This window comes from Taudactylus pleione, unplaced genomic scaffold (genome assembly GCF_031769625.1).
Source record: "Taudactylus pleione unplaced genomic scaffold, aTauple2 ptg000584l, whole genome shotgun sequence".
Lineage (NCBI taxonomy): Eukaryota > Metazoa > Chordata > Amphibia > Anura > Myobatrachidae > Taudactylus > Taudactylus pleione.
Window position 1 is genome coordinate 680,813 of NW_028284986.1, and position 24,104 is coordinate 704,916.

Consider the following 24,104-nt stretch of genomic DNA (forward strand, 5'->3'; position numbering starts at 1 on the left):
GACCCCCTCTCATGTGGTGAGAGACTGTCATATAGTGAGTGGAGAACGTGTGCTCAGTAATGTACACGCTGGAGGTGCCGTTATTAGTAATGAGACCCCCTCTCATGTGGTGAGAGACTGTCATATAGTGAGTGGAGAACGTGCGCTCAGTAATGTACACGCTGGAGGTGCCGTTATTAGTAATGAGGCCCCTTTCTCACGTGGTGAGAGACTGTCATATTGTGAGTGGAGAACGTGCGCTCAGTAATGTACACGCTGGAGGTGCCGTTATTAGTAATGTGGCCCCCCTCTCACGTGGTGAGAGACTGTCATATAGTGAGTGGAGAACGTGCGCTCAGTAATGTACACGCTGGAGGTATCGTTATTAGTAATGAGGCCCCCCTCTCACGTGGTGAGAGACTGTCATATAGTGAGTGGAGAACGTACGCTTAGTAATGTACACGCTGGAGGTGCCGTTATTAGTAATGAGACCCCCTCTCATGTGGTGAGAGACTGTCATATAGTGAGTGGAGAACGTGTGCTCAGTAATGTACACGCTGGAGGTGCCGTTATTAGTAATGAGACCCCCTCTCATGTGGTGAGAGACTGTCATATAGTGAGTGGAGAACGTGCGCTCAGTAATGTACACGCTGGAGGTGCCGTTATTAGTAATGAGGCCCCTTTCTCACGTGGTGAGAGACTGTCATATTGTGAGTGGAGAACGTGCGCTCAGTAATGTACACGCTGGAGGTGCCGTTATTAGTAATGTGGCCCCCCTCTCACGTGGTGAGAGACTGTCATATAGTGAGTGGAGAACGTGCGCTCAGTAATGTACACGCTGGAGGTGCTGTTATTAGTAATGAGGCCCCCCTCTCATGTGGTGAGAGACTGTCATATAGTGAGTGGAGAACGTGCGCTCAGTAATGTACACGCTGGAGGTGCCGTTATTAGTAATGAGGCCCCCTCTCACGTGGTGAGAGACTGTCATATAGTGAGTGGAGACCGTGCGCTCAGTAATGTACACGCTGGAGGTGCCGTTATTAGTAATGAGGCCCCCCTCTCACGTGGTAAGAGACTGTCATATAGTGAGTGGAGAACGTACGCTTAGTAATGTACACGCTGGCGGTGCCGTTATTAGTAATGAGACCCCCTCTCATGTGGTGAGAGACTGTCATATAGTGAGTGGAGAACGTGCGCTCAGTAATGTACACGCTGGAGGTGCCGTTATTAGTAATGAGGCACCCATCTCACGTGGTGAGAGACTGTCATATAGTGAGTGGAGAACGTGCGCTCAGTAATGTACACGCTGGAGGTGCCGTTATTAGTAAAGAGGCCCCCCTCTCACGTAGTGAGAGACTGTCATATAGTGAGTGGAGAACGTGCGCTCAGTAATGTACACGCTGGAGGTGCTGTTATTAGTAATGAGGCCCCCTCTCATGTGGTGAGAGACTGTCATATAGTGAGTGGAGAACGTGCGCTCAGTAATGTACAGGCTGGAGTTGCCGTTATTAGTAATGAGGCCCCCTATCACGTGGTGAGAGACTGTCATATAGTGTGTGGAGAACGTGCGCTCAGTAATGTACACGCTGGAGGTATCGTTATTAGTAATGAGGCCCCCCTCTCACGTGGTGAGAGACTGTCATATAGTGTGTGGAGAACGTGCGCTCAGTAATGTACACGCTGGAGATGCCGTTATTAGTAATGAGGCCCCCCTCTCATGTGGTGAGAGACTGTCATATAGTGAGTGGAGAACGTGCGCTCAGTAATGTACAGGCTGGAGTTGCCGTTATTAGTAATGAGGCCCCCTATCACGTGGTGAGAGACTGTCATATAGTGTGTGGAGAACGTGCGCTCAGTAATGTACACGCTGGAGGTGCCGTTATTAGTAATGAGTCCCCCTCTCACGTGGTGAGAGACTTTCATATAGTGAGTGGAGAACGTGCGCTCAGTAATGTACATGCTGGAGGTGCCGTTATTAGTAATGAGGCCCCCCTCTCACGTGGTGAGAGACTGTCATATAGTGTGTGGAGAACGTGCGCTCAGTAATGTACACGCTGGAGGTATCGTTATTAGTAATGAGGCCCCCCTCTCACGTGGTGAGACTGTCATATAGTGAGTGGAGAACGTGCGCTCAGTAATGTACACGATGGAGGTGCCGTTATTAGTAATGAGGCCCCCCTCTCACGTGGTGAGAGACTGTCATATAGTGAGTGGAGAACGTGCGCTCAGTAATGTATATGCTGGAGGTGCCGTTATTAGTAATGAGGCCCCCTCTCACGTGGTGAGAGACAGTCATATAGTGAGTGGAGAACGTGCGCTCAGTAATGTACACGCTGGAGGTATCGTTATTAGTAATGAGGCCCCCCTCTCACGTGGTGAGAGACTGTCATATAGTGAGTGGAGAACGTGCGCTCAGTAATGTACACGCTGGAGGTATCGTTATTAGTAATGAGGCCCCCTCTCACGTGGTGAGAGACTGTCATATAGTGAGTGAAGAACGTACGCTTAGTAATGTACACGCTGGAGGTGCCGTTATTAGTAATGAGACCCCCTCTCAAGTGGTGAGAGACTGTCATATAGTGAGTGGAGAACGTGTGCTCAGTAATGTACACGCTGGAGGTGCCGTTATTAGTAATGAGACCCCCTCTCATGTGGTGAGAGACTGTCATATAGTGAGTGGAGAACGTGCGCTCAGTAATGTACACGCTGGAGGTATCGTTATTAGTAATGAGGCCCCCCTCTCACGTGGTGAGAGACTGTCATATAGTGAGTGAAGAACGTACGCTTAGTAATGTACACGCTGGAGGTGCCGTTATTAGTAATGAGGCCCCTTTCTCACGTGGTGAGAGACTGTCATATTGTGAGTGGAGAACGTGCGCTCAGTAATGTACACACTGGAGGTGCCGTTATTAGTAATGTGGCCCCCCTCTCACGTGGTGAGAGACTGTCATATAGTGAGTGGAGAACGTGCGCTCAGTAATGTACACACTGGAGGTGCTGTTATTAGTAATGAGGTCCCCCTCTCATGTGGTGAAAGACTGTCATATAGTGAGTGGAGAACGTGCGCTCAGTAATGTACAGGCTGGAGTTGCCGTTATTAGTAATGAGGCCCCCTATCACGGGGTGAGAGACTGTCATATAGTGTGTGGAGAACGTGCGCTCAGTAATGTACACGCTGGAGATGCCGTTATTAGTAATGAGTCCCCCTCTCACGTGGTGAGAGACTTTCATATAGTGAGTGGAGAACGTGCGCTCAGTAATGTACATGCTGGAGGTGCCGTTATTAGTAATGAGGCCCCCTCTCACGTGGTGAGAGACTGTCATATAGTGTGTGGAGAACGTGCGCTCAGTAATGTACACGCTGGAGGTATCGTTATTAGTAATGAGGCCCCCCTCTCACGTGGTGAGACTTTCATATAGTGAGTGGAGAACGTGCGCTCAGTAATGTATATGCTGGAGGTGCCGTTATTAGTAATGAGGCCCCCTCTCACGTGGTGAGAGACTGTCATATAGTGAGTGGAGAACATGCGCTCAGTAATGTACACGCTGGAGGTATCGTTATTAGTAATGAGGCCCCCCTCTCACGTGGTGAGAGACTGTCATATAGTGAGTGGAGAACGTGCGCTCAGTAATGTACACGCTGGAGGTATCGTTATTAGTAATGAGGCCCCCCTCTCACGTGGTGAGAGACTGTCATATAGTGAGTGGAGAACGTACGCTTAGTAATGTACACGCTGGAGGTGCCGTTATTAGTAATGAGACCCCCTCTCATGTGGTGAGAGACTGTCATATAGTGAGTGGAGAACGTGTGCTCAGTAATGTACACGCTGGAGGTGCCGTTATTAGTAATGAGACCCCCTCTCATGTGGTGAGAGACTGTCATATAGTGAGTGGAGAACGTGCGCTCAGTAATGTACACGCTGGAGGTGCCGTTATAAGTAATGAGGCCCCCTTCTCACGTGGTGAGAGACTGTCATATAGTGAGTGGAGAACGTGCGCTCAGTAATGTACACGCTGGAGGTGCCGTTATTAGTACTGTGGCCCCCCTCTCACGTGGTGAGAGACTGTCATATAGTGAGTGGAGAACGTGCGCTCAGTAATGTACACGCTGGAGGTGCTGTTATTAGTAATGAGGCCCCCCTCTCATGTGGTGAGAGACTGTCATATAGTGAGTGGAGAACGTGCGCTCAGTATTGTACACGCTGGAGGTGCCGTTATTAGTAATGAGGCCCCCTCTCACGTGGTGAGAGACTGTCATATAGTGTGTGGAGAACGTGCGCTCAGTAATGTACACGCTGGAGGTGCCGTTATTAGTAATGAGTCCCCCTCTCACGTGGTGAGAGACTATCATATAGTGAGTGGAGAACGTGCGCTCAGTAATGTACATGCTGGAGGTGCCGTTATTAGTAATGATGCCCCCTCTCACGTGGTGAGAGACTGTCATATAGTGAGTGGAGAATGTGCGCTCAGAAAAGTACACGCTGGAGGTGCCGTTATTAGTAATGAGGCCCCCTCTCACGTGGTGAGAGACTGTCATATAGTGAGTGGAGAACGTGCGCTCAGTAATGTACATGCTGGAGGTGCCGTTATTAGTAATGAGGCCCCCTCTCACGTGGTGAGAGACTGTCATATAGTGAGTGGAGAACGTGCGCTCAGTAATGTACACGCTGGAGGTGCCGTTATTAGTAATGAGGCCCCCCTCTCACGTGGTGAGAGACTGTCATATAGTGAGAGGAGAACGTGCGCTCAGTAATGTACACGCTGGAGATGCCGTTATTAGTAATGAGTCACCCTCTCACGTGGTGAGAGACTGTCATATAGTGAGTGGAGAACGTGCGCTTAGTAATGTACATGCTGGAGATGCCGTTATTAGTAATGAGGCCCCCCTCTCACGTGGTGAGAGACTTTCATATAGTGAGTGGAGAACGTGCGCTCAGTAATGTACATGCTGGAGGTGCCGTTATTAGTAATGAGGCCCCCTCTCACGTGGTGAGAGACTGTCATATAGTGAGTGGAGAACGTGCGCTCAGTAATGTACACGCTGGAGGTGCCGTTATTAGTAATGAGGCCCCCCTCTCACGTGGTGAGAGACTGTCATATAGGGAGTGGAGAACGTGCGCTCAGTAATGTACACGCTGGAGGTGCCGTTATTAGTAATGAGGCCCCCCTCTCACGAGGTGAGAGACTGTCATATAGTGAGTGGAGAACGTGCGCTGAGTAATGTACACGCTGGAGGTGCCGTTATTAGTAATGAGGCCCCCCTCTCACGTGGTGAGAGACTGTCATATAGTGAGTGGAGAACGTGTGCTCAGTAATGTACACGCTGGAGGAGCCGTTATTAGTAATGAGGCCCCCCTCTCACGTGGTGAGAGACTGTCATATAGTGAGTGGAGAACGTGCGCTCAGCAATGTACACGCTGGAGGTGACGTTATTAGTAATGAGGCCCCCCTCTCACGTGGTGAGAGACTGTCATATAGTGAGTGGAGAACGTGCGCTCAGTAATGTACACGCTGGAGGTATCGTTATTAGTAATGAGGCCCCCCTCTCACGTGGTGAGAGACTGTCATATAGTGAGTGGAGAACGTGCGCTCAGTAATGTACACGCTGGAGGTATCGTTATTAGTAATGAGGCCCCCCTCTCACGTGGTGAGAGACTGTCATATAGTGAGTGGAGAACGTACGCTTAGTAATGTACACGCTGGAGGTGCCGTTATTAGTAATGAGACCCCCTCTCATGTGGTGAGAGACTGTCATATAGTGAGTGGAGAACGTGTGCTCAGTAATGTACACGCTGGAGGTGCCGTTATTAGTAATGAGACCCCCTCTCATGTGGTGAGAGACTGTCATATAGTGAGTGGAGAACGTGCGCTCAGTAATGTACACGCTGGAGGTGCCGTTATTAGTAATGAGGCCCCTTTCTCACGTGGTGAGAGACTGTCATATTGTGAGTGGAGAACGTGCGCTCAGTAATGTACACGCTGGAGGTGCCGTTATTAGTAATGTGGCCCCCCTCTCACGTGGTGAGAGACTGTCATATAGTGAGTGGAGAACGTGCGCTCAGTAATGTACACGCTGGAGGTATCGTTATTAGTAATGAGGCCCCCCTCTCACGTGGTGAGAGACTGTCATATAGTGAGTGGAGAACGTACGCTTAGTAATGTACACGCTGGAGGTGCCGTTATTAGTAATGAGACCCCCTCTCATGTGGTGAGAGACTGTCATATAGTGAGTGGAGAACGTGTGCTCAGTAATGTACACGCTGGAGGTGCCGTTATTAGTAATGAGACCCCCTCTCATGTGGTGAGAGACTGTCATATAGTGAGTGGAGAAAGTGCGCTCAGTAATGTACACGCTGGAGGTGCCGTTATTAGTAATGAGGCCCCTTTCTCACGTGGTGAGAGACTGTCATATTGTGAGTGGAGAACGTGCGCTCAGTAATGTACACGCTGGAGGTGCCGTTATTAGTAATGTGGCCCCCCTCTCACGTGGTGAGAGACTGTCATATAGTGAGTGGAGAACGTGCGCTCAGTAATGTACACGCTGGAGGTGCTGTTATTAGTAATGAGGCCCCCCTCTCATGTGGTGAGAGACTGTCATATAGTGAGTGGAGAACGTGCGCTCAGTAATGTACAGGCTGGAGTTGCCGTTATTAGTAATGAGGCCCCCTATCACGGGGTGAGAGACTGTCATATAGTGTGTGGAGAACGTGCGCTCAGTAATGTACACGCTGGAGATGCCGTTATTAGTAATGAGTCCCCCTCTCACGTGGTGAGAGACTTTCATATAGTGAGTGGAGAACGTGCGCTCAGTAATGTACATGCTGGAGATGCCGTTATTAGTAATGAGGCCCCCTCTCACGTGGTGAGAGACTGTCATATAGTGTGTGGAGAACGTGCGCTCAGTAATGTACACGCTGGAGGTATCGTTATTAGTAATGAGGCCCCCCTCTCACGTGGTGAGACTGTCATATAGTGAGTGGAGAACGTGCGCTCAGTAATGTACACAATGGAGGTGCCGTTATTAGTAATGAGGCCACCCTCTCACGTGGTGAGAGACTGTCATATAGTGAGTGGAGAACGTGCGCTCAGTAATGTATATGCTGGAGGTGCCGTTATTAGTAATGAGGCCCCCTCTCACGTGGTGAGAGACTGTCATATAGTGAGTGGAGAACATGCGCTCAGTAATGTACACGCTGGAGGTATCGTTATTAGTAATGAGGCCCCCCTCTCACGTGGTGAGAGACTGTCATATAGTGAGTGGAGAACGTGCGCTCAGTAATGTACACGCTGGAGGTATCGTTATTAGTAATGAGGCCCCCCTCTCACGTGGTGAGAGACTGTCATATAGTGAGTGGAGAACGTACGCTTAGTAATGTACACGCTGGAGGTGCCGTTATTAGTAATGAGACCCCCTCTCATGTGGTGAGAGACTGTCATATAGTGAGTGCAGAACGTGTGCTCAGTAATGTACACGCTGGAGGTGCCGTTATTAGTAATGAGACCCCCTCTCATGTGGTGAGAGACTGTCATATAGTGAGTGGAGAACGTGCGCTCAGTAATGTACACGCTGGAGGTGCCGTTATTAGTAATGAGGCCCCCTTCTCACGTAGTGAGAGACTGTCATATAGTGAGTGGAGAACGTGCGCTCAGTAATGTACACACTGGAGGTGCCGTTATTATTAGTAATGTGGCCCCCCTCTCACGTGGTGAGAGACTGTCATATAGTGAGTGGAGAACGTGCGCTCAGTAATGTACACGCTGGAGGTGCTGTTATTAGTAATGAGGCCCCCCTCTCATGTGGTGAGAGACTGTCATATAGTGAGTGGAGAACGTGCGCTCAGTAATGTACACGCTGGAGGTGTCGTTATTAGTAATGGGGCCCCCTCTCACGTGGTGAGAGACTGTCATATAGTGTGTGGAGAACGTGCGCTCAGTAATGTACACGCTGGAGGTGCCGTTATTAGTAATGAGCCCCCCTCTCACGTGGTGAGAGACTGTCATATAGTGAGTGGAGAACGTGCGCTCAGTAATGTACATGCTGGAGGTGCCGTTATTAGTAATGAGGCCCCCTCTCACGTGGTGAGAGACTGTCATATAGTGAGTGGAGAATGTGCGCTCAGTAATGTACACGCTGGAGGTGCCGTTATTAGTAATGAGGCCCCCTCTCACGTGGTGAGAGACTGTCATATAGTGAGTGGAGAACGTGCGCTCAGTAATGTACACGCTGGAGGTGCCGTTATTAGTAATGAGGCACCCATCTCACGTGGTGAGAGACTGTCATATAGTGAGTGGAGAACGTGCGCTCAGTAATGTACACGCTGGAGGTGCCGTTATTAGTAAAGAGGCCCCCCTCTCACGTAGTGAGAGACTGTCATATAGTGAGTGGAGAACGTGCGCTCAGTAATGTACACGCTGGAGGTGCTGTTATTAGTAATGAGGCCCCCTCTCATGTGGTGAGAGACTGTCATATAGTGAGTGGAGAACGTGCGCTCAGTAATGTACAGGCTGGAGTTGCCGTTATTAGTAATGAGGCCCCCTATCACGTGGTGAGAGACTGTCATATAGTGTGTGGAGAACGTGCGCTCAGTAATGTACACGCTGGAGGTATCGTTATTAGTAATGAGGCCCCCCTCTCACGTGGTGAGAGACTGTCATATAGTGTGTGGAGAACGTGCGCTCAGTAATGTACACGCTGGAGATGCCGTTATTAGTAATGAGGCCCCCCTCTCATGTGGTGAGAGACTGTCATATAGTGAGTGGAGAACGTGCGCTCAGTAATGTACAGGCTGGAGTTGCCGTTATTAGTAATGAGGCCCCCTATCACGTGGTGAGAGACTGTCATATAGTGTGTGGAGAACGTGCGCTCAGTAATGTACACGCTGGAGGTGCCGTTATTAGTAATGAGTCCCCCTCTCACGTGGTGAGAGACTTTCATATAGTGAGTGGAGAACGTGCGCTCAGTAATGTACATGCTGGAGGTGCCGTTATTAGTAATGAGGCCCCCCTCTCACGTGGTGAGAGACTGTCATATAGTGTGTGGAGAACGTGCGCTCAGTAATGTACACGCTGGAGGTATCGTTATTAGTAATGAGGCCCCCCTCTCACGTGGTGAGACTGTCATATAGTGAGTGGAGAACGTGCGCTCAGTAATGTACACGATGGAGGTGCCGTTATTAGTAATGAGGCCCCCCTCTCACGTGGTGAGAGACTGTCATATAGTGAGTGGAGAACGTGCGCTCAGTAATGTATATGCTGGAGGTGCCGTTATTAGTAATGAGGCCCCCTCTCACGTGGTGAGAGACAGTCATATAGTGAGTGGAGAACGTGCGCTCAGTAATGTACACGCTGGAGGTATCGTTATTAGTAATGAGGCCCCCTCTCACGTGGTGAGAGACTGTCATATAGTGAGTGAAGAACGTACGCTTAGTAATGTACACGCTGGAGGTGCCGTTATTAGTAATGAGACCCCCTCTCAAGTGGTGAGAGACTGTCATATAGTGAGTGGAGAACGTGTGCTCAGTAATGTACACGCTGGAGGTGCCGTTATTAGTAATGAGACCCCCTCTCATGTGGTGAGAGACTGTCATATAGTGAGTGGAGAACGTGCGCTCAGTAATGTACACGCTGGAGGTATCGTTATTAGTAATGAGGCCCCCCTCTCACGTGGTGAGAGACTGTCATATAGTGAGTGAAGAACGTACGCTTAGTAATGTACACGCTGGAGGTGCCGTTATTAGTAATGAGGCCCCTTTCTCACGTGGTGAGAGACTGTCATATTGTGAGTGGAGAACGTGCGCTCAGTAATGTACACACTGGAGGTGCCGTTATTAGTAATGTGGCCCCCCTCTCACGTGGTGAGAGACTGTCATATAGTGAGTGGAGAACGTGCGCTCAGTAATGTACACACTGGAGGTGCTGTTATTAGTAATGAGGTCCCCCTCTCATGTGGTGAGAGACTGTCATATAGTGAGTGGAGAACGTGCGCTCAGTAATGTACAGGCTGGAGTTGCCGTTATTAGTAATGAGGCCCCCTATCACGGGGTGAGAGACTGTCATATAGTGTGTGGAGAACGTGCGCTCAGTAATGTACACGCTGGAGATGCCGTTATTAGTAATGAGTCCCCCTCTCACGTGGTGAGAGACTTTCATATAGTGAGTGGAGAACGTGCGCTCAGTAATGTACATGCTGGAGGTGCCGTTATTAGTAATGAGGCCCCCTCTCACGTGGTGAGAGACTGTCATATAGTGTGTGGAGAACGTGCGCTCAGTAGTGTACACGCTGGAGGTATCGTTATTAGTAATGAGGCCCCCCTCTCACGTGGTGAGACTGTCATATAGTGAGTGGAGAACGTGCGCTCAGTAATGTACACGATGGAGGTGCCGTTATTAGTAATGAGGCCCCCCTCTCACGTGGTGAGAGACTGTCATATAGTGAGTGGAGAACGTGCGCTCAGTAATGTATATGCTGGAGGTGCCGTTATTAGTAATGAGGCCCCCTCTCACGTGGTGAGAGACTGTCATATAGTGAGTGGAGAACATGCGCTCAGTAATGTACACGCTGGAGGTATCGTTATTAGTAATGAGGCCCCCCTCTCACGTGGTGAGAGACTGTCATATAGTGAGTGGAGAACGTGCGCTCAGTAATGTACACGCTGGAGGTATCGTTATTAGTAATGAGGCCCCCCTCTCACGTGGTGAGAGACTGTCATATAGTGAGTGGAGAACGTACGCTTAGTAATGTACACGCTGGAGGTGCCGTTATTAGTAATGAGACCCCCTCTCATGTGGTGAGAGACTGTCATATAGTGAGTGGAGAACGTGTGCTCAGTAATGTACACGCTGGAGGTGCCGTTATTAGTAATGAGACCCCCTCTCATGTGGTGAGAGACTGTCATATAGTGAGTGGAGAACGTGCGCTCAGTAATGTACACGCTGGAGGTGCCGTTATAAGTAATGAGGCCCCCTTCTCACGTGGTGAGAGACTGTCATATAGTGAGTGGAGAACGTGCGCTCAGTAATGTACACGCTGGAGGTGCCGTTATTAGTACTGTGGCCCCCCTCTCACGTGGTGAGAGACTGTCATATAGTGAGTGGAGAACGTGCGCTCAGTAATGTACACGCTGGAGGTGCTGTTATTAGTAATGAGGCCCCCCTCTCATGTGGTGAGAGACTGTCATATAGTGAGTGGAGAACGTGCGCTCAGTATTGTACACGCTGGAGGTGCCGTTATTAGTAATGAGGCCCCCTCTCACGTGGTGAGAGACTGTCATATAGTGTGTGGAGAACGTGCGCTCAGTAATGTACACGCTGGAGGTGCCGTTATTAGTAATGAGTCCCCCTCTCACGTGGTGAGAGACTGTCATATAGTGAGTGGAGAACGTGCGCTCAGTAATGTACATGCTGGAGGTGCCGTTATTAGTAATGAGGCCCCCTCTCACGTGGTGAGAGACTGTCATATAGTGAGTGGAGAATGTGCGCTCAGAAAAGTACACGCTGGAGGTGCCGTTATTAGTAATGAGGCCCCCTCTCACGTGGTGAGAGACTGTCATATAGTGAGTGGAGAACGTGCGCTCAGTAATGTACATGCTGGAGGTGCCGTTATTAGTAATGAGGCCCCCTCTCACGTGGTGAGAGACTGTCATATAGTGAGTGGAGAACGTGCGCTCAGTAATGTACACGCTGGAGGTGCCGTTATTAGTAATGAGGCCCCCCTCTCACGTGGTGAGAGACTGTCATATAGTGAGAGGAGAACGTGCGCTCAGTAATGTACACGCTGGAGATGCCGTTATTAGTAATGAGTGACCCTCTCACGTGGTGAGAGACTGTCATATAGTGAGTGGAGAACGTGCGCTTAGTAATGTACATGCTGGAGATGCCGTTATTAGTAATGAGGCCCCCCTCTCACGTGGTGAGAGACTTTCATATAGTGAGTGGAGAACGTGCGCTCAGTAATGTACATGCTGGAGGTGCCGTTATTAGTAATGAGGCCCCCTCTCACGTGGTGAGAGACTGTCATATAGTGAGTGGAGAACGTGCGCTCAGTAATGTACACGCTGGAGGTGCCGTTATTAGTAATGAGGCCCCCCTCTCACGTGGTGAGAGACTGTCATATAGGGAGTGGAGAACGTGCGCTCAGTAATGTACACGCTGGAGGTGCCGTTATTAGTAATGAGGCCCCCCTCTCACGAGGTGAGAGACTGTCATATAGTGAGTGGAGAACGTGCGCTGAGTAATGTACACGCTGGAGGTGCCGTTATTAGTAATGAGGCCCCCCTCTCACGTGGTGAGAGACTGTCATATAGTGAGTGGAGAACGTGTGCTCAGTAATGTACACGCTGGAGGAGCCGTTATTAGTAATGAGGCCCCCCTCTCACGTGGTGAGAGACTGTCATATAGTGAGTGGAGAACGTGCGCTCAGCAATGTACACGCTGGAGGTGACGTTATTAGTAATGAGGCCCCCCTCTCACGTGGTGAGAGACTGTCATATAGTGAGTGGAGAACGTGCGCTCAGTAATGTACACGCTGGAGGTATCGTTATTAGTAATGAGGCCCCCCTCTCACGTGGTGAGAGACTGTCATATAGTGAGTGGAGAACGTGCGCTCAGTAATGTACACGCTGGAGGTATCGTTATTAGTAATGAGGCCCCCCTCTCACGTGGTGAGAGACTGTCATATAGTGAGTGGAGAACGTACGCTTAGTAATGTACACGCTGGAGGTGCCGTTATTAGTAATGAGACCCCCTCTCATGTGGTGAGAGACTGTCATATAGTGAGTGGAGAACGTGTGCTCAGTAATGTACACGCTGGAGGTGCCGTTATTAGTAATGAGACCCCCTCTCATGTGGTGAGAGACTGTCATATAGTGAGTGGAGAACGTGCGCTCAGTAATGTACACGCTGGAGGTGCCGTTATTAGTAATGAGGCCCCTTTCTCACGTGGTGAGAGACTGTCATATTGTGAGTGGAGAACGTGCGCTCAGTAATGTACACGCTGGAGGTGCCGTTATTAGTAATGTGGCCCCCCTCTCACGTGGTGAGAGACTGTCATATAGTGAGTGGAGAACGTGCGCTCAGTAATGTACACGCTGGAGGTATCGTTATTAGTAATGAGGCCCCCCTCTCACGTGGTGAGAGACTGTCATATAGTGAGTGGAGAACGTACGCTTAGTAATGTACACGCTGGAGGTGCCGTTATTAGTAATGAGACCCCCTCTCATGTGGTGAGAGACTGTCATATAGTGAGTGGAGAACGTGTGCTCAGTAATGTACACGCTGGAGGTGCCGTTATTAGTAATGAGACCCCCTCTCATGTGGTGAGAGACTGTCATATAGTGAGTGGAGAACGTGCGCTCAGTAATGTACACGCTGGAGGTGCCGTTATTAGTAATGAGGCCCCTTTCTCACGTGGTGAGAGACTGTCATATTGTGAGTGGAGAACGTGCGCTCAGTAATGTACACGCTGGAGGTGCCGTTATTAGTAATGTGGCCCCCCTCTCACGTGGTGAGAGACTGTCATATAGTGAGTGGAGAACGTGCGCTCAGTAATGTACACGCTGGAGGTGCTGTTATTAGTAATGAGGCCCCCCTCTCATGTGGTGAGAGACTGTCATATAGTGAGTGGAGAACGTGCGCTCAGTAATGTACAGGCTGGAGTTGCCGTTATTAGTAATGAGGCCCCCTATCACGGGGTGAGAGACTGTCATATAGTGTGTGGAGAACGTGCGCTCAGTAATGTACACGCTGGAGATGCCGTTATTAGTAATGAGTCCCCCTCTCACGTGGTGAGAGACTTTCATATAGTGAGTGGAGAACGTGCGCTCAGTAATGTACATGCTGGAGGTGCCGTTATTAGTAATGAGGCCCCCTCTCACGTGGTGAGAGACTGTCATATAGTGTGTGGAGAACGTGCGCTCAGTAATGTACACGCTGGAGGTATCGTTATTAGTAATGAGGCCCCCCTCTCACGTGGTGAGACTGTCATATAGTGAGTGGAGAACGTGCGCTCAGTAATGTACACAATGGAGGTGCCGTTATTAGTAATGAGGCCCCCCTCTCACGTGGTGAGAGACTGTCATATAGTGAGTGGAGAACGTGCGCTCAGTAATGTATATGCTGGAGGTGCCGTTATTAGTAATGAGGCCCCCTCTCACGTGGTGAGAGACTGTCATATAGTGAGTGGAGAACATGCGCTCAGTAATGTACACGCTGGAGGTATCGTTATTAGTAATGAGGCCCCCCTCTCACGTGGTGAGAGACTGTCATATAGTGAGTGGAGAACGTGCGCTCAGTAATGTACACGCTGGAGGTATCGTTATTAGTAATGAGGCCCCCCTCTCACGTGGTGAGAGACTGTCATATAGTGAGTGGAGAACGTACGCTTAGTAATGTACACGCTGGAGGTGCCGTTATTAGTAATGAGACCCCCTCTCATGTGGTGAGAGACTGTCATATAGTGAGTGCAGAACGTGTGCTCAGTAATGTACACGCTGGAGGTGCCGTTATTAGTAATGAGACCCCCTCTCATGTGGTGAGAGACTGTCATATAGTGAGTGGAGAACGTGCGCTCAGTAATGTACACGCTGGAGGTGCCGTTATTAGTAATGAGGCCCCCTTCTCACGTGGTGAGAGACTGTCATATAGTGAGTGGAGAACGTGCGCTCAGTAATGTACACGCTGGAGGTGCCGTTATTATTAGTAATGTGGCCCCCCTCTCACGTGGTGAGAGACTGTCATATAGTGAGTGGAGAACGTGCGCTCAGTAATGTACACGCTGGAGGTGCTGTTATTAGTAATGAGGCCCCCCTCTCATGTGGTGAGAGACTGTCATATAGTGAGTGGAGAACGTGCGCTCAGTAATGTACACGCTGGAGGTGTCGTTATTAGTAATGAGGCCCCCTCTCACGTGGTGAGAGACTGTCATATAGTGTGTGGAGAACGTGCGCTCAGTAATGTACACGCTGGAGGTGCCGTTATTAGTAATGAGCCCCCCTCTCACGTGGTGAGAGACTGTCATATAGTGAGTGGAGAACGTGCGCTCAGTAATGTACATGCTGGAGGTGCCGTTATTAGTAATGAGGCCCCCTCTCACGTGGTGAGAGACTGTCATATAGTGAGTGGAGAACGTGCGCTCAGTAATGTACACGCTGGAGGTGCCGTTATTAGTAATGAGGCCCCCCTCTCACGTGGTGAGAGACTGTCATATAGTGAGTGGAGAACGTGCGCTCAGTAATGTACACGCTGGAGGTGCCGTTATTAGTAATGAGGCCCCCCTCTCACGAGGTGAGAGACTGTCATATAGTGTGTGGAGAACGTGTGCTCAGTAATGTACACGCTGGAGGTGCCGTTATTAGTAATGAGGCCCCCTCTCACGTGGTGAGAGACTGTCATATAGTGAGTGGAGAACGTGCGCTCAGTAATGTACACGCTGGAGGTGCCGTCTTTAGTAATGAGGCCCCCTCTCACGTGGTGAGAGACTGTCATATAGTGAGTGGAGAACGTGCGCTCAGTAATGTACACGCTGGAGGTGCCGTTATTAGTAATGAGGCCCCCCTCTCACGTGGTGAGAGACTGTCATATAGTGAGTGGAGAACGTGCGCTCAGTAATGTACACGCTGGAGGTGCCGTTATTAGTAATGAGGCCCCCCTCTCACATGGTGAGAGACTGTCATATAGTGAGTGGAGAACGTGCGCTCAGTAATGTACATGCTGGCGATATCGTTATTACTAATGAGGCCCCCCTCTCACATGGTGAGAGACTGTCATATAGTGAGTGGAGAACGTGCGCTCAGTAATGTACACGCTGGAGGTGCCGTCTTTAGTAATGAGGCCCCCCTCTCACGTGGTGAGAGACTGTCATATAGTGTGTGGAGAACGTGCGCTCAGTAATGTACACGCTGGAGGTGCCGTTATTAGTAATGAGGCCCCCCTCTCACGTGGTGAGAGACTGTCATATAGTGAGTGGAGAACGTGCGCTCAGTAATGTACATGCTGGCTATATCGTTATTAGTAATGAGGCCCCCCTCTCACATGGTGAGAGACTGTCATATAGTGAGTGGAGAACGTGCGCTCAGTAATGTACACGCTGGAGGTGCCGTCTTTAGTAATGAGGCCCCCCTCTCACGTGGTGAGAGACTGTCATATAGTGTGTGGAGAACGTGCGCTCAGTAATGTACACGCTGGAGGTGCCGTTATTAGTAATGAGGCCCCCCTCTCACGTGGTGAGAGACTGTCATATAGTGAGTGGAGAACGTGCGCTCAGTAATGTACACTCTGGAGGTGCCGTTATTAGTAATGAGGCCCCCCTCTCACGTGGTGAGAGACTGTCATATAGTGAGTGGAGAACGTGCGCTCAGTAATGTACACGCTGGAGGTATTGTTATTAGTAATGAGGCCCCCTCTCACGTGGTGAGAGACTGTCATATAGTGAGTGGAGAATGTGCGCTCAGTATTGTACACGCTGGAGGTGCCGTTATTAGTAATGAGGCCCCCTCTCACGTGGTGAGAGACTGTCATATAGTGAGTGGAGAACGTGCGCTCAGTAATGTACACTCTGGAGGTGCCGTTATTAGAAATGAGGCCCCCCTCTCACGTGGTGAGAGACTGTCATATAGTGTGTGGAGAACGTGCGCTCAGTAATGTACACGCTGGAGGTGCCGTTATTAGTAATGAGGCCCCCCTCTCACGTGGTGAGAGACTGTCATATAGTGAGTGGAGAACGTGCGCTCAGTAATGTACACTCTGGAGGTGCCGTTATTAGTAATGAGGCCCCCCTCTCACGTGGTGAGAGACTGTCATATAGTGAGTGGAGAACGTGCGCTCAGTAATGTACACTCTGGAGGTGCCGTTATTAGTAATGAGGCCCCCCTCTCACGTGGTGAGAGACTGTCATATAGTGAGTGGAGAACGTGCGCTCAGTAATGTACACGCTGGAGGTGCCGTTATTAGTAATGAGGCCCCCCTCTCACGTGGTGAGAGACTGTCATATAGTGAGTGGAGAACGTGCGCTCAGTAATGTACACGCTGGAGGTGCCGTTATTAGTAATGAGGCCCCCCTCTCACGTGGTGAGAGACTGTCATATAGTGAGTGGAGAACGTGCGCTCAGTAATGTACACTAAGTATTTTACCATCTTGTAGAAGGAACACCCCAGACAGGTATAGACCTCGGCCAACACTCTGCTTGAACATAGGCTGCCAGCAGCTTCCTGGAGGAGAATCACCGCCCTGGGGAAATCCGCAGCCTCCATAGCACCTACCCCTGGAAAGATGAATCAGCCAGTCAGAATGAGGTTCATGCGAGACCACCAATCAGCCGTCACTGAGCACTTACATTAAATATAATGACATTAAAAAGGGATTTGTTGTAATAATAAGAATCATAATGCAGAGCTTTCCTTTCCTTCTATAATAGTGTTAATGAGTTTGCTTACATGCAGTGGAGAACCCCCCCCCCTCCCATGTATGGGAGTGCCATATTGTAACTGTGCTTAGTATATGGGGGTGCCATGTTGTAACTGTGCTTAGTATATGGGGGTGCCATGTTGTAACTGTGCTTAGTATATGGGGGTGCCATATTGTAACTGTGCTTAGTATATTGGGGTGCCATGTTGTAATTGCGCTTAGTATATGGGAGTGCCATGATGTAATTGTGCTTAGTATATGATAGTGCCATGATGTAATTGTGCTTGGTATATGATAGTACCATGATGTAATTGGGCTTAGTATATGGGGGGGGGGGGGTGCCATGTTGTATTTGTGCCCAGTATATGGGAGTGCCATGTTGTAATTGTGCCCAGTATATGGGGGTGCCATGTTGTAATTGTGCCCAGTGTATGGGAGTGCCATGTTATAATTGTGCCCAGTGTATGGGATTGCCATGATGTAATTGGGCTTAGTATTTGGGAGAGCCATGTTGTAATTGCGCTTAGTATATGGGAGTGCCATGATGTAATTGTGCTTAGTATATGATAGTGCCATGATGTAATTGTGCTTAGTATATGATAGTACCATGATGTAATTGGGCTTAGTATATGGGGGGGGAGGGTGCCATGTTGTATTTGTGCCCAGTATATGGGAGTGCCATGTTGTAATTGTGCCCAGTATATGGGGGTGCCATGTTGTAATTGTGCCCAGTGTATGGGAGTGCCATGTTATAATTGTGCCCAGTGTATGGGATTGCCATGATGTAATTGGGCTTAGTATTTGGGAGAGCCATGTTGTAATTGTGCCCAGTGTTAACGGAGTGCCATGTTGTAATTGTGCCCAGTATATGGGAGTGCCATATTGTAATTTTGCCCAGTATATGGGAGTGCCATATTGTAATTGTGCTTAGTATATGGGGGTGCCATGTCGTAATTGTGCCCAGTGTATGGAAGTGCCAAGTTGGAATATGAAAATAACAAGGTGCAAAAAGCCGACAGGTTCAAATGGTCGACACACAAATGGATGACTAGAAAAATCGTCAATATGATTTTTTGGTTAGGCACTTGGGGGACGGTTAGGCTTAGGCTCCAGGAGAGGACGGTTAGGGTTAGGCACTAGGGGGAGGGATAGGCTGCCGGAGGGGACGGTTAGGGATAGGCACTAGGGGGAGGGTTAGGCTGCCGGAGAGGACGGATAGGGTTAGGCACTAGGGGGAGGGATAGGCTGCCGGAGAGGACGGTTAGGGTTAGGCACTAGGGGGAGGGTTAGGCTGCTGGAGAGGACGGTTAGGAACTAGGGGAAGGGTTAGATTGCCGGAGAGGATGGTTAGGGTAGGCACTAGGGGGAGGGTTAGGGTTACGAACTAAGGGGAGGGATAGGCTGCCGGAGAGGACAGGTAGGGTTAGGCACTAGAGGGAGGGATAGGCTGCCAGAGAGGACAGTTAGGGTTAGGCACTAGAGGGAGGGTTAGGCTGCCGGAGGGGATGGTTAGGGTTAGGCACTAGGGGGAGGGTTAGGCTGCCGGAGAGGACAGTTAGGGTTAGGCACTAGAGGGCGGGTTAGGCTGCCGGAGAGGACAGTTAGGGTTAGGCACTAAGGGGAGGGTTAGGCTGCTGGAGGGGACGGTTAGGGTTAGGCACTAGGGGGAGGGTTAGGAACTAGGGCGAGGGTTAAGGATAGCCCGCGGGAGGAGACGGTTAGGGTTAGGCACTAGGGGGAGGGTTAGGCTGCCGGAGAGGACGGTTAGGGTTAGGCACAAGGGGAAGGGTTAGGCTGCCGGAGAGGACGGTTAGGGATAGGCACTAGGGGGAGGGTTAGGCTGCCAGAGAGGATGGTTAGGGATAGGCACTAGGGGGAGGGTTAGGCTGCCGGAGAGGACGGTTAGGGTTAGGCACTAGAGGGGAGGGTTAGGCTGCAGGAGAGGACGGTTAGGGTTAGGCACTAGAGGGGAGGGTTAGGCTGCAGGAGAGGACGGTTAGGGTTAGGCACTAGGGGGAGGGTTAGGCTGCCGGAGGGGATGGTTAGGGTTAGGCACTAGGGGGAGGGTTAGGCTGCCGGAGGGGACGATTAGGGATAGGCACTAGGGGGAGGGTTAGGCTGCCGGAGAGGACGGTTAGGGTTAGGCACTAGGGGGAGGGTTAGGCTGCCGGAGAGGACGGTTAGGGATAGGCACTAGGGGGAGGGTTAGGTTGCCGGAGAGGACGGTTAGGGTTAGGCACTAGGGGGAGGGATGGGCTGCCGGAGAGGACGGATAGGGTTAGGCACTAGGGGGAGGGATAGGCTGCCGGAGGGGACGGTTAGGGATAGGCACTAGGGGGAGGGTTAGGCTGCCGGAGAGGACGGATAGGGATAGGCACTAAGGGGAGGGATAGGCTGCCGGAGAGGACGGTTAGATTTAGGCACTAGGGGGAGGGTTAGGCTGCAGGAGAGGACGGTTAGGGTTGGGCACTAGGGGGAGGGTTAGGAACTAGGGCGAGGGTTAAGGATAGCCCGCGGGAGGAGACGGTTAGGGTTAGGCACTAGGGGGAGGGTTAGGCTGCCGGAGAGGACGGTTAGGGTTAGGCACAAGGGGGAGGGTTAGGCTGCCGGAGAGGACGGTTAGGGTTAGGCACTAGGGGGAGGGATGGGCTGCCGGAGAGGACGGATAGGGTTAGGCACTAGGGGGAGGGATAGGCTGCCGGAGGGGACGGTTAGGGATAGGCACTAGGGGGAGGGTTAGGCTGCCGGAGAGGACGGATAGGGATAGGCACTAAGGGGAGGGATAGGCTGCCGGAGAGGACGGTTAGATTTAGGCACTAGGGGGAGGGTTAGGCTGCAGGAGAGGACGGTTAGGGTTAGGCACTAGGGGGAGGGTTAGGAACTAGGGCGAGGGTTAAGGATAGCCCGCGGGAGGAGACGGTTAGGGTTAGGCACTAGGGGGAGGGTTAGGCTGCCGGAGAGGACGGTTAGGGTTAGGCACAAGGGGGAGGGTTAGGCTGCCGGAGAGGACGGTTAGGGTTAGGCACAAGGGGGAGGGTTAGGCTGCCGGAGAGGACGGTTAGGGATAGGCACTAGGGGGAGGGTTAGGCTGCCGGAGAGGACGGTTAGGGATAGGCACTAGGGGGAGGGTTAGGCTGCCGGAGAGGACGGTTAGGGATAGGCACTAGGGGGAGGGTTAGGCTGCCGGAGAGGACGGTTAGAGTTAGGCACTAGAGGGGAGGATTAGGCTGCAGGAGAGGACGGTTAGGGTTAGGCACTAGAGGGGAGGGTTAGGCTGCAGGAGAGGACGGTTAGGGTTAGGCACTAGGGGGAGGGTTAGGCTGCCGGAGGGGATGGTTAGGGTTAGGCACTAGGGGGAGGGTTAGGCTGCCGGAGAGGATGGTTAGGGTTAGGCACTAGGGGGAGGGTTAGGCTGCCGGAGGGGACGATTAGGGATAGGCACTAGGGGGAGGGTTAGGCTGCCGGAGAGGACGGTTAGGGTTAGGCACTAGGGGGAGGGTTAGGCTGCCGGAGAGGACGGTTAGGGATAGGCACTAGGGGGAGGGTTAGGTTGCCGGAGAGGACGGTTAGGGTTAGGCACTAGGGGGAGGGATGGGCTGCCGGAGAGGACGGATAGGGTTAGGCACTAGGGGGAGGGATAGGCTGCCGGAGGGGACGGTTAGGGATAGGCACTAGGGGGAGGGTTAGGCTGCCGGAGAGGACGGATAGGGATAGGCACTAAGGGGAGGGATAGGCTGCCGGAGAGGACGGTTAGATTTAGGCACTAGGGGGAGGGTTAGGCTGCCGGAGAGGAGGGTTAGGGTTAGGCACTAGGGGGAGGGTTAGGCTGCCGGAGAGGACGGTTAGGCACAAGGGGGAGGGTTAGACTGCCGGAGAGGACGGTTAGGGATAGGCACTAGGGGGAGGGTTAGGCTGCCGGAGAGGACGGTTAAGGTTAGGCACTAGGGGGAGGGTTAGGCTGCTGGAGAGGACGGTTAGGGTTAGGCACTAGGGGGAGGGTTAGGCTGCTGGAGAGGACGGTTAGGGTTAGACACTAGGGGGAGGGTTAGGCTGCTGGAGGGGACGGTTAGGTACTAGGGGGAGGGGGAGGCTGCCGGAGGGGATGGTTAGGGGTAGGCACTAGAGGGAGGGTTAGGCTGCTTTAGAGGATGGCTAGGGTTAGGCACTAGGGGGAGGGTTAGGCTGCCGGAGGGGATGGTTAGGGTTAGGCATTAGGGGGAGGGTTAGGCTGCAGGAGGGGATGGTTAGGTTAGGCACTAGGGGGAGGGTTAGGCTGCTGGAGAGGACGGTTAGGATCAGGCACTAGGGGGAGGGTTAGGCTGATGGAGAGGACGGTTAGGGTTAGGCACTAGGGGGAGGGTTAGGCTGCAGGAGAGGACGGTTAGGGTTAGGCACTAGGGGGAGGGTTAGGCTGCCGGAGAGGACGGTTAAGGTTAGGCACTAGGGGGAGGGTTAGGCTGCAGGAGAGGACGGTTAGGGTTAGGCACTAGGGGGAGGGTTAGGAACTAAGGCGAGGGTTAAGGATAGCCCGCGGGAGGAGACGGTTAGGGTTAGGCACTAGGGGGAGGGTTAGGCTGCCGGAGAGGACGGTTAGGGTTAGGCACAAGGGGGAGGGTTAGGCTGCCGGAGAGGACGGTTAGGGATAGGCACTAGGGGGAGGGTTAGGCTGCCGGAGAGGACGGTTAGGGATGGGCACTAGGGGGAGGGTTAGGCTGCCGGAGAGGACGGTTAAGGTTAGGCACTAGGGGGAGGGTTAGGCTGCAGGAGAGGACGGTTAGGGTTAGGCACTAGAGGGGAGGGTTAGGCTGCAGGAGAGGACGGTTAGGGTTAGGCACTAGGGGGAGGGTTAGGCTGCCGGAGGGGACGATTAGGGATAGACACTAGGGGGAGGGTTAGGCTGCCGGAGAGGACGGTTAGGGTTAGGCACTAGGGGGAGGGTTAGGCTGCCGGAGAGGACGGTTAGGGATAGGCACTAGGGGGAGGGTTAGGTTGCCGGAGAGGACGGTTAGGGTTAGGCACTAGGGGGAGGGATGGGCTGCCGGAGACGACGGATAGGGTTAGGCACTAGGGGGAGGGATAGGCTGCCGGAGGGGACGGTTAGGGATAGGCACTAGGGGGAGGGTTAGGCTGCCGGAGAGGACGGATAGGGATAGGCACTAAGGGGAGGGATAGGCTGCCGGAGAGGACGGTTAGATTTAGGCACTAGGGGGAGGGTTAGGCTGCCGGAGAGGACGGTTAGGGTTAGGCACTAGGGGGAGGGTTAGGCTGCCGGAGAGGAGGGTTAGGGATAGGCACTAGGTGGAGGGTTAGGAACTAGGGAGAGCTGCGAAAATACGCTAATAGTTCCAAAGCTTACCAGAGCATAAGGACGCCCACCGCTGCCTTCCCATATGCATACAACGTCACTTACCTGCGTAAATATCGGTAACATCGACACACATCCAGCAGCCATCTTGCCCCTGCGGCAGGTCTGACCAATCACAAACACTGCAGCTTTCCTGACACGCAAAGGGCTCTCATGCTGCGCATCTAATCGCAATGCTAATTTATGCACGCCCACAGTGTTTAAATGGTAAGACACGCCTGCTTTTTTTCGGACCCCCCTCCTTCCCAGTTACCTTTCCCGAATGCTGACTACCTGTTGCGAATGGGTTCTCTATGCGCGTGGAATCGCAAGAGAATCGCAGCACGTGCGCAGTGCAGCTTATACGCATGTGCACTGGCAAACAATCGCTCGATCTGCGTAAAAATCGCCATTGCGTCCCGCTCGGAATCACATTGTTTTAGGGACTCCAGCGCATAATAAACAAACTTCAGTGTTGTAACTTGGGATCTGAAGTCTGTTCGGGGACCTAATATTATATCACTGGACTTAGAATAGTGGTAAAAGGGTCAGATAATCAGATACAACCAGCTCAGGGACCCAGCGTCTCACACTGCTAAACACATAAATATACACTCACAGATCATTATAATTATTATCATTACCTTGGAGGAAGGCGGCGGCAGTGTAGATAATGTCTTTCACCTGACGGAGGGTCTGTACAGTGAGGATGGTCTCCGTCTCCTCCTGGGGCACGTCCCAGGCTTTTATCAGCGGTAACAGGTTGTCCTCCTCGTGTGTGGACATATCAGGGGGGACAGGGGTCTGCATGAAGGGCCGAATAACAAGAGAAGGGGCTTCAGAATTAGACACAATTCAGTGGGGGAAAAAAAGTCGTCACACAAGGTTCCATTTATACGTTACTCTAGTTCTCATTCACACGGTAGCTTAACATATGTAATACGTACTAATGCATCCGAATACTTAATAAGTTGGAGGATAGATAAGCACCCTGTTTGATATGTAATTTTGTTAGGTAAGTTAAGGGTTAAAAGCTGGAGGGGGATGTGGTTAGTATTCGTCGCTTGAGGAGTATAAGCCTATGGTAGGATTTAGGGGAGGGCTTAGAGGTCCCATATAAATAGCCTGGTGAGGGGAGACATCTTCCTCTTTCCAGTTTATTTCAACCAGGCTGGCTAAGTGACATATGTATTGTATTTTATATGTCTGTCTTTCTCTTCTTCTTTCACATTTCACACCCCATTTATTTCCCCTGGTCTATCACCCTCTCTGTCTCCTGTTAATTTTATCTTTTACTACTTTCCTTTTTCTAATTTCCCCCCTTCCTTTCCTTTCTGCACATGTTCCATACCTTTCTTCCCCCTTCCCCTGCTTGTGTATCCA

The 24,104-nt window shown here is 51.5% G+C and overlaps 1 protein-coding gene across 6 annotated transcripts in view; it reads right to left on the minus strand.

The window, feature by feature from the left end:
- The window catches only part of FANCG (FA complementation group G), a 269,117-nt gene that overhangs the window by 199,047 nt on the left and 45,966 nt on the right, over positions 1 to 24,104 (minus strand). For all 6 annotated transcript variants that reach the window (XM_088453611.1, XM_088453610.1, XM_088453609.1 and 3 more), the window contains exons 6-7: positions 23,366 to 23,525; positions 17,104 to 17,234 (exon numbers count right to left, since the gene is read on the minus strand). In XM_088453611.1, the coding sequence (XP_088309737.1) occupies positions 17,104 to 17,234; positions 23,366 to 23,525 (291 nt within the window). The remainder of the gene's footprint in view (positions 1 to 17,103; positions 17,235 to 23,365; positions 23,526 to 24,104) is intronic.